The following is a 13374-nucleotide window of genomic DNA, read 5'->3' on the forward strand; positions in this document are numbered from 1 at the left end:
GGGCTCAGATAGAAAGAAGAACCATTTGTCTGTAAGCCCTGTCCTTTTTAGACTGGTGGACGTGTTTTTGACTTGTTTACATCCTAGAAAGAAAGTCTAAAAACACCCCCCCCCCCCCCCCCCCCCCCCCAATCTGAAATGGACGGGGCTTAGAGACAAATGGCAGCACTTGTTATATAGCGCAAACTCGACCCAAAGGTATCCGAGAGTGATTGGATGGAGGATGCATGGCTGACCTCTGCTCTGATGGGTATCTTAGGGGTCACAAACAGATGGCGGGGGCATTTCAATGTCGGACCATGTTTTTCTGATCTGAATTATGTAAAACCTTTGGAAATCGGGCCTTCTGTGCTTGATGCTGTGTATGTAGCATGTGCTTAATTGTGATCGTCCTCCTGTCCTCACATCAGGATCAAACCAGCATTAATGATGGAGGTGAGCAGATGAGTGCCATTAATTGCTCAGGCGGGCCTCCGTGTATTCGTAGTGTCGCCGTGCGAGTAGTCCAGTGTTTTATGTTTCCCCCTAAACTGTGTGACCTGTCGACAGAAGCACGGGTGGGCGTGGCTCAAGAGGCTGGGCGCGAGCCGCCTCGAGGCTGATTTATTTACACCACTATGGTGGTGGCTTGTCGTGCCATAGTCAATGCTTTTCCCTCACATAGCAGGAGCTTTGCCAATTTTATGAATGACAAATAAGATTTTCAAAGTGATTCCAGCTTCAATAACAAACCAGGCGCGTGCTTCGATGGCCTCCGTAGCCATTTCATCTTTTGCCAGTATATAAACAGTAGTGCTTACTAAATATAGCGCCTCCTGATTACACTGTGTTATTATTTCAACTGGTAACGTATGTGTCCAATGTGCTCCGTGGCCTTTGGAGGGGTGCCCTCTCCCTTTGCCCAGGCGTTTTGCTTCTTTCCCCTTCCCAGCACACTCTGTTGTGTGCAACTTTTGTATTGTGTACAGGGCTCGACAAATCCGAAAAATGGTACTAGTCCTGCAGGTCTAGTACCATGGAAAATCCCCTCGACCTGACTGCAACCCCCTTGACCTCCGTCTCTGAAAACGGAGCAAAAGTGACAAGATAACAAGATTTAAAGGCATCTTTATTGCTCATTCCCTTTAGGAGCAATAAAAGTGCCTTTAAATCATGTTATCTTGTCACTTTTGCTCTGTTTTCAAAGACAGAGGACAAAAGTTAGTTTGACTTCCTACTCGCCAGAAAGGGCGAGTAGGACCTAAAAATAGCTCGTCCTGATCCATTCTCCCTCGCAAATGCGAGCGGGCGAGTGGATTTGTCGAGCCCTGGTGTAGATTTCTACGCCCTTGTTCTCCATGCACTATTTATTGCTCACCGAGTTGAGCTTCCTGAAGTACCACAACACCTTCGGAGTGTGTGTGATAACTTCTTCCACAGTGTGTGCTGCCTGATAACCCCTGTGACTGCCATTGGGCGCAGTATCGATTGTTGGAGGATACGTAAAAAGGGTGAATTTCCGCAGAGAGTGCTCCTCCCCCTCCTTGTATGTGGTTTAGGAGCCTGGAAGGAATGAGGGGGTGACGCCACAATAATGCTGTTGTCTGGGCGTGAATAGCGGAGTGTTCTCTGAAGGTGAAGCGTGGGGTCCTATGTTTTATTGTTGTTGGTGAATGCAGCCATTACTAGCGGCACGTGCTGATAGCTCTTTGAGCGTGGCTTGGGGTGTAGTCTCTGTTTTAAGTGGTAGGACGTTCGGCCAATCGATTAATCAAAGCATTTGAACTGAGTTTTTTATAGTCCAATATTGAGGAATGTTTGTATCATATTACGGAGAGCTTAATTGCAGTCTTAATCTGGGAATCCGTGATAAAATCCATCTCTTCCAAAAGTGGAGACAGTTGAAGTTGAATCATGTGTGGACTTGGCGTTGCGATATTAAACTGAGGCCATTGACTATGAAAACATAGCCCTACTCAAGATGGCAGCTCTAGCTTCTCTGAACTTAAATGGACCAGACCAAGGGGAGCAAGGTAAGATGAAGAGCAGCGGGGTGATGCTACAAAGTTTGGTTGAATCTGCGTTGAATGTGAATTTGGAGTACACCGAGGTTAATGACACACCCCTTTGCTCACCGGTTAAAAGACCCACCCAACCAGCCATGTTGTAGCAATCTCCCATAATAGGCGCTATAGTACCTTGCTTAGTTTGATGATGTCCGTGGAGTTTTGAGGTATATTCTGACATCACTAACCAGTTCGCCTTTTCAAGGTTGTTTAGTGGTGAAAGCTCGTGGTGAGCTTAACTCAGTAGTGCAATGAGGTGTGATCATGGTTTAAGAGCCATTTGGTCGGTTCAGACAATTTCTTCTCGAAAGACACATATTTGGGTAGTATTGTAAATTAAAACACACCACATTATTTATCTGTGTAGATTATTTCTGTTGAGCTCTGTTGTTTACCTCAAGTTGCTAAACTAGTATTTATGTGCTAGCCTTCAGAAAGAAGTCACAATTCTGAATTCTTTCTACGATGGGGGAGGGGAAGAGTGTTATGTGGTGTGGACTCCGCCGCAGAGCTAGTCTTGGTGCCTCCACTGAAGCCGAGCATCACCAAGTAGTGAATGTGCCAACACTGGAGCAGCGAACACAAGTGTGTATCAGGCACAAACTAATGCAGCGATTGATGTCAAATGCCATCTCCGACTAACGTAGTGTCAAAGATGGTTGCTCGTTTTTATACATTACACCTGCTATTTCGGTGTGTGGTGCCTGAGTGAATATGTGCAACCGCTGTAGGAATCTGATCGACCCTATGTCGGTTTGGATTCTGGGCTGTTCGGTCAACTTGTCATCCTTCCCAGGGATCACTGTGATGGAACACAGCAAATGCACTTTAGCGCCAAGAAGCCCCTTACAGTGCATGCATACTCTAGAAATATACCTGGCACATCACTGTTATGTTGAAGTTTGCACACCAGACAGGCTGAGTGACCATCGAGCTACGGCTAACTAAGATAAACCCCGTGAAACCCTTAACACATTTTTCATCATCATTTTGATCAACAACTCTCATGATGGCGAGTGAGGAACTTTTCTCTATATCAAACGCCAACATTCCCACAGGTCCGCCCACCTAACAGGGGGTCGATGGCACGGATTTGAGAGCCCGGGCGCCGAGAGCGAGCATAAAGGCATGCGCTGCACGCTGCAGCTCTGAGCTCTCTGTGCAGCAGCCACCATCCAGCACCCTTTACACTCCGAGCATTCATTGCTGCATTACCGCTGCCCGGTAAAGACAGTCAGCAAAGCTCAGTAAAGAAAACTCCTCCTCCCCGCCCAGCTCTCCCGTGGTTATCCAGGGCTGCCCGTATCCATCAACTTCTCTCCAGGACATATACATCCACGGAAGGTCACATCCTATATAACCAGCACGCATGCTGATTGGCATCTGGGGATCTCCGGACTTTTCAGGGCCGGGCTGGTTGTTTCTGCTCCAGACTATGTAATTGTAATAAATCAATGTTCCGAGGAGAACTGGCCTGGGGGGACCTTGGGACAATACAGGACTTGCCCTGTGCCGCTGAAAGACTAGCAGGACAGCGAGTCACGTGTCTGCATACGAGTCCCTGTCTGTCCAGATGTGCCTAGTCTTAAGGAGCACTGCCTCCCTGAAATCTCAGGGTTCCCCCGGGCTATAGCGCTTCTGCAAATGTCAGGAATTTAAAGATGCGTGCACTGCTTTAGTGTCTGTGCTTGGTTGATTCTGCCGGAACTACAGAGAAGTGGCTTGAGTTACACTTCTCCAAAGGCGCCAAAGCCCTCGTTTTAGTGGCCCCTAGCGTTCTTGTTCGTTATTGGATGAAAGGCGAGCTTGTCATCAGGGCAGGGCAGTGATTGTTAAGCAGCTAGAGCGACAAGATGATAATGAAGTGCTTCATCACTGTGCCATTTACAGGTCTGTGGTTCACTGCCCTTCTCTGGCAAGACAGAGTATTGTGTGCCTCAGTCAATAAATATTCCTGCCTGGGTGTTTCATGCACAGCATTTGACCAATAAATGCATGCTCCAGTGAACCGTATTTTTGGGAATGTTCCGTAGGACCTTGAAATGTTATTTCATGTATAAGGTGTTGATGAAAACTAGGTGCCTTTCATGTAATATTTGCTGATCCAGATTGAGGTAAAATGCCATTGCTTTATTGATTCTTTACTTTGTTCTACATTTGTACAAGTGAAGCACACTGCGTTGTGAGTTATTATACATGACCCCTACCCAGAACAACACGTGCACACTTCGTTGTGTTATTATACATGACCTCTACCCAGAACAACACGAGGATAGAGCGGGGGTCAGCGGCATCGCGGTGCACCTCCTTCGGCACCATGCACGTACTCACAGCTCCCTGGGTGCCATCCCAGTAATTAAATGAAAATGTTTCCAGAACCGGGAGGGCTAGGGTGAGAAACAGAGGAATTGGGGGTGGGGGGTCAGGTAGAGAGTAAGTAATGCAGGTTGGGCACTTGAGAGGGGTAAGCAGCATAGAGAGAGCAAGAAAACACATGCACTCTCACGGAGAATTCACCACAATAACAACACAGGAATGGGGTTTTCATAGGCCGTTGTACAGCAAAAAAATGTACAGCACCAGACTTCATCCTCCGCTTTCTCATGGGAACGCGCAAAGCAAACTCAACTGGTGGGTGTGCCCTTGCACTGCGAAGTTGAAGAGATCACCTCGGGATCTCCGTTCATTGCGATTTCTCTTGGTTTTGATTCAGGCGACCTCTGCTGTGCATCGTCTTGAGCGTATAGAGGTGTAAAACAACCACAAATAGCTGCCAATTTTTTAATTTGCGTAGTGTGGCATTGCTGTGCCTGTAAAGAGCTGTGCCGCTCTGTGTGTGGCTCTGTGTGTGTGTGGCTCTCTCTGTGTGTGTGGCTCTCTGTGTGTGTGTGTGTGGCTCTCTGTGTGTGTGTGTGGCTCTCTCTGTGTGTGTGTGGCTCTCTGTGTGTGTGTGTGGCTCTCTGTGTGTGTGTGTGTGGCTCTCTGTGTGTGTGGCTCCCTGTGTGTGTGGCCCTCTGTGTGTGTGGCCCTCTGTGTGTGTGGCCCTCTGTGTGTGTGGCCCTCTGTGTGTGTGGCCCTCTGTGTGTGTGGCCCTCTGTGTGTGTGGCTCTCTGTGTGTGTGGCTCTGTGTGTGTTTATGTGCAAATGCAATAGGTCACGCATTTAGGAGAGATCAAGCTATTGGCATTGTAAATGACAATGCCATTTATTTATCTGTTTTCAAAACCAACACATAAATAAAAAGTTTGTCATTTACAATGCCAATAGCTCTAACTTTTGCAAAGGCGAGACCGTTGCATTGTAAATGCTTGTACTCCCTTATGATGGGATGTGTTTTATTTTACACTAGTAGTTGTCACATAATGAACATCCAATGACTGAGACCAGTTGGTTTGAACTGGTATGTATAGTGATCAACAAGTTTAACGTGGCTTGAATAGATATGCATGTTGTGCACAAAAATGGCTTTCTGTCGCTAATTAATCATTTTGGATTTTTTTCATCCATTTTTGTGTTCCTGATTAACATCTGTAGATACTGCACACCCACCAGGGGAAATCTATATCAAGACCTTAGAAGAAATCCGTCTGGAGAAGCTCAGTCAGAAAAAGGAGCAGGATGCCTATCCTAAGAAGGATGGTGCAGTAGAAATGGAGGACCTTGCGAAAACAGCCCAGCCAGGCATCCACATCAAATCCTTTATTGGGATGTTGGCTGAAAAAAAGCTGCGACAAATGGAGGAGGTAGAGAGACATAGAGTAAAGACAGAGAGCAGCGAAATGGCGAATAACACTGGGAATGATTCCCCGAGCCTGCCGGCCCAAGTTAACCTAAAAAGCAGCGATAACAATGTGCTGACATTTGAGGCAGCAGAGAAAAGAAGATCTATAGAACGAGTGCGCGTGAAGACCCTGGAGGAGATAAAGCTTGAGAAAGCACTACGCCTACGGAAGAGTGGCGAGAATGCCAGGAATGGAGCTCCTCAAGCAGAGCCTGTCACGAGAGGGAGGAGGCTACTTCTAAATAACAAGCCAGCTGGTAAGGAAAGGTTAGAGGCCCTTGGTCGCAGGGCTGGACCTGAGAATTCCATGCATTCCACTTGGTTAGAGTTCATAACAGTTTCTTCTCAGCAGTTCTCCATAGTCTATGCTCATATAGCTGCTGTGCTTTTTCATTTCTGAGCCATTAACACTGGTCATTTTTTGTCTATGGTGTACTTTACAAGAATAGTTACCTCTATTGCATGAATTTGTTCTCATGTTACTCTTATCCTGCCTTATAGTGGTTGGTGAGAAGGTTCTCCACCATAGGATTTTCATGAATATACGCAACAGAGCTGAGCTGATCGTGTTCATCCACTGAATAGTAGAATTCAGGCATATTTTCAGGGTATCCACATTGAACCTAAAAGAGGCTTTTGCATACAGTGAATTTCAACAGAGATTTTCTAAAAAAGTGACTATAATTTTGCTGTTCTGTGGATTAACACACCTAGCTTTGATTCATAAACACAGTAATCTCTCTGCTCATAGCTGGATTCTAAAGCACTTTTTAAAAGTGAAGAATCTTTTCAATCCTATGTGTAACATCTCCTATTTGAAAATGTTCTTTTTCTTCTAAATTCAAATTGTTTGAAACCATCATTAATAAGGTGTTTTAGTCACCAGGCATCACTGACGCTTGTAGTACAGCTACAGTATTCACATCTGCAGTGTAAGGATTCTTTGCATGCACAGAACAGTTCTAAAGCGTAGGCAGCCGTGGATCAAGGTACCCTAAAGCATACCAAAGGTGCAGCATATACAGAAGTAGTGAAGCTTTACTCGCATACCAATACCTTCGCTAGCAGCAACAGTGCAAATTATCCTCAAGCACTAACCTGTGCAGCAGCGTTGTAAGCTTTCCCTCACATGCATGACTAGTAAGAACATCGTAACCAGCACTGCAGCGTACCATGGTCTTAAGCATTGTGGAGTTTTTTTATCGGGTAGCGTTAAAGTGCCTCCACAGTGAAGGCATGGAGAGCATTGCTATAGTGAGGAAGATATATAAGCAGTGTAACGGAAAGATGTCTTACCTCTGTTTATGCCACACTGTAAAGGTATCATGTGGAGCATTGTTTCTGAAGGCGGCACCAGTATTGTTGTCCGTACCTCATAGACATTGTTTGGATTTTCTGAATGCCTTAAAGCATTAATGTATTACTCAGACAAAATAGTTTATAAATCCTAAACTTTTTTATGATGTCAGTATTCCAAAGAAGAGCATGCCCATGTAAGAAGTCGGGCCTCACGATGTGTATGTATGTAAAGGTATTTACTTAGTGCAAATTTAGCTAGAAAGCAACAGACCTCTGAAATCTGGACTTATTTTCCAAGCATTTCTCCCTGCTCTTCTAGTTATTGGTAGTGGCAATTTTCTTTTATATACTGCTGTTATTCAATGGCTTTGGGCCTTTCTTAAGTGCTCATTAGCTTCCTATTGTTCATATTGTATCTTGATTCCCCAAATGGTAGTGTGGCAAATCTGATACAGTATGCCAGCTAATGCACACGGAGAGATGCAACCCTACACAGTACTATAGCATTTGACCTTGAGGGTGCAGTAGGTCAAAAACATGGGGAGTCTGATACACTGCTAAACTATAAGGAAGACTGGTCTCAATCCTCTTATCACCGCTTTTTTTACATCCCCGAGGCAGTGGAAAATGTGCAAGGCTGAATCTTTGAGAATGTTATGGTACGTCTGACATACCTACCCCTGTACTCAGGAATGCTGAGAAAGTATGTCCATGTTAGCTGAGAATTTGCTAGTAATTACAGTGTAGGAAGCTGGCTCTGTATATACTGTACCAATGTAAAGTATTGTGTGCACAGAGTCCAGTGGAACCCCAAAGGTAGGCAGATGTAAAAGTAGATAATACCTTGCACTCTATTTGTGGTAGTGTGGGCGAGCAGTCAGGCTTTATCAGAGGGTAGTGTTAAGCATTTATTGCACACACTCCGGCAAGAAATGATGTCACTCACTCAAAGACTGAACTTGCACCAATTATTTGTATCAAAAATATTTCTTTAGTTGTATTTTGTTTTTAAAACCAAGATGGACTTGGTACAGGCAAGTAGAATTGCATTTTTCAAGGCCAGTTGATCAAAACAAGCAAGCTAGATGAAATTGACTTTGTTATAGGTTTGTAAAATATTTAAAGAAAATAGTTATTTGTAATTGCTTTGTGATTACTTTTCAGATTACGCTTTAGAATACTTTTTAGATTACCTATTCTAATCAGGGCGATGTGCCTAGATATCACATTCGGACATTTCCTAGACAAAGATAAGTAAAACAGTTTAGCATTAAAGCACAGTTGCTTTGGGTTCCATACAAACAAAGCTCAATGCTTAGAATGTTTTCAGAGGAAAACAGTCAATGCAATCCTGTGGAGGAAATGAGGTTATCTGTTTGCAGGTAAGCAATCAGTCTTTAGGGTTGAGTTTCTGGGGTTAGAACAAGGGTTACCCAAGAGTCAATGTATCACTAAAAAAGCACCCTCAGCGGTACTAGGGCTGCCAGGTGTAGAGTACTGAGGCACAATATTTGCCAAGGGGGCCGTCTGTTGGTGGCTGGTCTCGGGAAAGCACAGAGTTGAGACAGTAAAGCTCCTCGGGTTAAGCTGAGGGCAGAGAATGCTGATTTGGCGTTGGGTGCCCTGTTGATTTTAATGGGAGATTTCCAGTCTGAACAAACACAGCCGGTTTGCACAGGGAGGTATGCTGGAGGCGACCACCGGTTGGAGAGGTAAGTTGGGATGAAGGGAGTTGCCTGGACACAGTCAGTTGGGCCACCCAAGGCCGTAGGGTGTCGGTGCAGGGGCGTCTTTAGGCATCAGGTTTCCTTTCCAGCTCTGGTTGCGGTTGGGAGGGACCCTCCAGATAGAGGCTTTAGGCATTGTCAGGAGGCTTGAGGTAGGTCAGAGATCACAAGATCCCAGCTGAGGATCGCCGGGGAGACCTCGTCGTGTTGGGCCACTCAAACTCGGGCCATGGGTGTCGGGTGCTGACTCGCGGATTTGGCCGGAGTCTGGTTCTTGAGCAAGCCCGGTGTTCACATGAGACAAAGTCCTGTAGGGGGAAGGCAGGGCAGGTCCTCTGGGTTCTGGTGGCTACTGGCTGCAGGGCAAGCTGGGATTCTGCTGGAGCAGGTCAAGGTCAGGACAGGCTGGTAGGGCTGGGGCCAACATAGTTGGTGTCGTCCTCTTCTTCCTTCAGCATGGCTTTTCGGTCCTTCTTGCTCGTCTGAGGAGGCAAGGTTCCAGGTTGCCCCTAAATACTAAATTTAGGGGTGTTTCAGGTAGGTACAGACTAAGACCAATGGGTCCCTTCCTTGGGGTGGGTACACCTGTTTTATGCCACCCTCCGGGGGAGGGAGGCATAAGCCTCTCCCTGGTTGGCTGGGTCCCGCGTCTTCAAGATGGCACGGACTGAGAGTTGTGTCTCGCCTCCTCCACTTGAGGGGGAAGGAGAGTTGGCAAAGGTGAGTTTACCTCTCCTATCTTGGTTTTCACGCCGATTTTCCCTCCCAAATTAGGGGTTAGAAACGATGGGGGCCAGTTGCTGAGAGCAGCAAATGGCTGGGTCAGCTCACAAAGGGGGAAGGCCTTTAAAGCTTCGCCATCGTGGACCCTGCCCAACCTGGTGGAGAGGCTTGAACCGGGGAGGCTCTTGACCCAGCGGTCCCGAAACATGTCTGGAGGTGGCAGCTGGCAAGCAGCCACTCAGCCTGGACACTAGTTAGGTCGTTTTTCAGGTGGCACCTCTAAGATGCTCTCTGAGTTCATTTGGCAATGTTGGTTTAATGGGCTGAGACGTTTGATACCAAACCTCCTAGAATTCAGTAAAGCCATTTTGGTGCTGTGGAGTTCTTAATGACAAACTCCCAGACAATATACTCTTTATGGCTTTACTGCACTTACAATGTCTAAAAATGGACTTCGAGACTGTAGGGGTGAAGGGTGCATACACCTGTACCCACATCAATGGTATAGTGCACCCAGCTAGAGGGGTATCTAACCTATACCACAGCAGTGGGTTATAGGCATGGCACACAGTTACGTGTGCTATGTTGAATCTTCACTTTTCTCTGCACCAAAACACTCAGCCTTCAAGGGGTGTGAGTGAGTGAGTGAATGTGTGTGTGTGTGTGTTCAGGTACAGAGCCTCTAAGGGTGGCACAATATATGCTGCAGTCCTTGGAGGCCTTTTCTGGTCCCAGTGCCCTTGGCACCCATTGTACCTTTTACAATGGACTTACATGTGGCCAGAGAGGTGCCAATTGGGGGTGCAGAGGTACAGCTATAGAGAAAGAACACAGGCCCCGGGGTACCTGGTTAGCAGGAACCCAGGGACACTTAGTCAAAGAGCATCAACATCAGGCAAAATGTGGGAGACAACCATGCAAAAAGTGGCACTATACTACACAGTGCATGAAAATATTATAAACAAAAAAATCCACTCCTTAAGTGAACAGTGGTTCCTTCCCATGTGAAAGGATTGTTTCAACATGCCCAAATGGACTATTTTGCAAAGCAGTTCCAGGATCCAGTTAATGGGGCTCTTGGGGTTATTGAACGTTTTCAAAGTTAAATGGCGACCTGAGTTCAAACTGGGCACCACTTGTGCTGAAAATGGACTACTAGTCACTATAAGTGTACCGGTTTCTTGTGAATGGCGGTCATGGTCAAAATCCTTAAGTAGCATGGGAATTGCAATTCTCTAGTCATGGTAATAGGAGAATCGCAATTTCATTACAAGACTGGAGCTACCATTATGCATGTTGGTAGCTTTGTAAGACAACATTAGACAGGTGTTCTATTAGTTTACAGTAATGCTGCGCGACAGTCGTAGCATTAGACCAGTCAGCCGCTTTGAGAATGTCGTTCAACTTACCACCAGTTCAGAAGGATTTATTGGCCATAGCACCTTTAAGCAAATGTGCTTGGAATTTCGTTAAATCAATACCTGCTAAATTCATAGCAGTTTTAACCCATCTGGCAATGGAAGCCAACGTTATAGCTCTGTGAGGCTTAACCAAGGATCTAAGTAACTGATTGACACCTGGAGGACAAAGTCCATTCATTCTGCAGTCGTACTCTCTCGTGCAATCCACCACACAGTTTTCTGCATAAATCAAAGCGTGGATAGAAGATAGAATCAGACATAGTCTTTGTTATTCTAATTAACTCTAACTTGACTCCACACATGTTATAGGAGCTATTTGTGATTTTAAGAGCTTTGACATCAGAAACTCTTCGGCAAGATATTAAACATAACAGTGTTGCAAGCTTGATGAATAGGCTTTTTCTATTCAATAGTGTTAACTGGCCAATTGGTGAAAAGATCTAGGATTAACGTAACGTCCCAAAGAGACTGATATTTGGCTTTAGGAGGTCTCCTTAGTCTATTACTATTGACAACTCTACAAAGTGATGTTCTTACCTATAGTTTTACCGTTGACCTTGGCATGGCCTGCGGAGATGGCCGATCTATAATAATTGATTGTTCTATAGTTGAGACCCCTTTCGAACTGTTCTACAAGGAAGTTTACTATGTCAACAATAGGTCCCTCCACGGAATCCAGGTTCCTTTCCAGGCACCAACGTACCCAGCTTCTCCATATGTTGCTGTACCTGTAGTGAGTACCTGGGGCCCATGACTCTCTGAGGAGAGTTGCAGCTGTAGGCTAAAGCCCTGAGACCTAATTGGATCTACCGACACACCCTAGGTAAAAGGTTCAAATTCCCCGCCAGTACTAGGGGGTGACCTCCTTCATCTACGTCTGTTAAAAGATCCACTTGCGTTGGAATTAAAAAGAGAATATTGCAAACTAGTTCAAGAGTAGTGGTGAACCAGGCCGGAGATGGTCAGAAGGGAGTTATTAGAGCAATGGAGCCTTGGTCCTGTCTCACTTTCAGTAGAACCCTCTGGATCATGGCAAAGGGGGGAAATGCGTATGCTTTGACTCCTTTCCAGCACTGGAGAAATGCGTTCACAGTAAGAGCACCCGGGTTGGGCATCCAGCTGAAGTATTTCTCCAATTGGAAGGTTAGCCTGCTGGCAAAGAGATCTATTTCTTGTGGTCCCTATATTTTGTTGAGAGACCTGAACACGGAAACATTGAGTTTCCAATCGCTGTGATCTAAAAGGAACCTCGAGTTCCAGTTTGCAGATATGTTTGGTTTCCCTGGGAGGTATTCCGCTTTTTGGGTGAGCTTGTGTTCCAGACAGAACATCCAAAGTGTTTTGGCTAAATTCGAGAAATCCGCAGATTTGGTGCCCCTCAGATGATTTATATAGGGTACTGCGGACATGTTGTCCATCTTTAGAATAACTGACCTGCCTTGTAGAGAATATCTGAAGCTCATCAATGCGTAAAGACCAGCTGTCCGTTCTAGGTTGTTTGTGGTGAGAGGATTCATCCTGCGACCACACAGCCTGTGTTCTGATCGAGGAGGCAAGCTCCCCAGCCATGAAGGCTCGCATCTGATTCTAAAACAAATACTGGTGTTAAACGAAAAATTGCTTTGCCATTCCAGGCATCTAAATTCTCTAACCACCAGATCAGTTCTGATGTGGCCTCCTAATCTAGGGTAACGTGATCTCCGTACCAAAGACCGGACCTTATAGGTCTCGCTTTTTACCCTTTGAAGAGCTCTATAATTCAGGGGACCCTGGAAAATGGCCTGAATGGAGGAAGAGAGGAGACCCAGCAGCCTGGCTAGTTCTCTCAGGGTTAGGGTTTCTTGTTTCAGGATGTGTCTTATTACTTTCCTGATTTTGGATATTTTCTTTGAAGGGAGTAAAGGGAGACATTTTGTTGTGTCTACAGTGAAACCTAAGAATTTTATGATGCTGGAGGGAGACAAAATCGATTTTTCTTTGTTTATAATGAACCCCAAGCTTTCTAATAGATCCATTACGGTCTTCAGATCTTGAATTATCTGAGTGCGGTCTTGGGACATTATAAGGATGTCTTCTAGGTATATGATTAGTCGAATACCCCTTTATCTTAGGAATGAGGTGATTGTTCTCATGACTTTGGTGAAGCACCATGGGGCGGAAGATAGGCTGAAAGGGAGGGCTTGAAACTGGTACAGATGGTTTTTCCACATGAACTAAAGGAAGGATTGGTGGACCTTGGCCATACAGATGGTAAAGTATGCATCTTTTAGGTCTAGTTTGACTAGCCGGTCCCCCTCTAGCAACAAATCCCTCAGGAGTTGGATGCCTTCCATCATGAAATGTCTGTAAACCAGATATTTGTTGAGTTCCCTTAAGTT

General features: G+C 45.6%; 1 protein-coding gene across 7 annotated transcripts in view; it reads left to right on the plus strand.

Moving 5' to 3' along the window:
• LOC147712816 (zinc finger CCCH domain-containing protein 11A-like) overlaps positions 1–13374 on the plus strand; it is a 507151-nt gene that overhangs the window by 372053 nt on the left and 121724 nt on the right. For all 7 annotated transcript variants that reach the window (XM_086923487.1, XM_086923489.1, XM_086923491.1 and 4 more), the window contains one exon: positions 5580–6083. In XM_086923487.1, coding sequence (XP_086779613.1) covers positions 5580–6083 — 504 coding nt within the window. The remainder of the gene's footprint in view (positions 1–5579; positions 6084–13374) is intronic.

Source organism: Lissotriton vulgaris, chromosome 5, assembly GCF_964263255.1.
Source record: "Lissotriton vulgaris chromosome 5, aLisVul1.2, whole genome shotgun sequence".
In the NCBI taxonomy this organism is placed as follows: Eukaryota; Metazoa; Chordata; class Amphibia; order Caudata; family Salamandridae; genus Lissotriton; species Lissotriton vulgaris.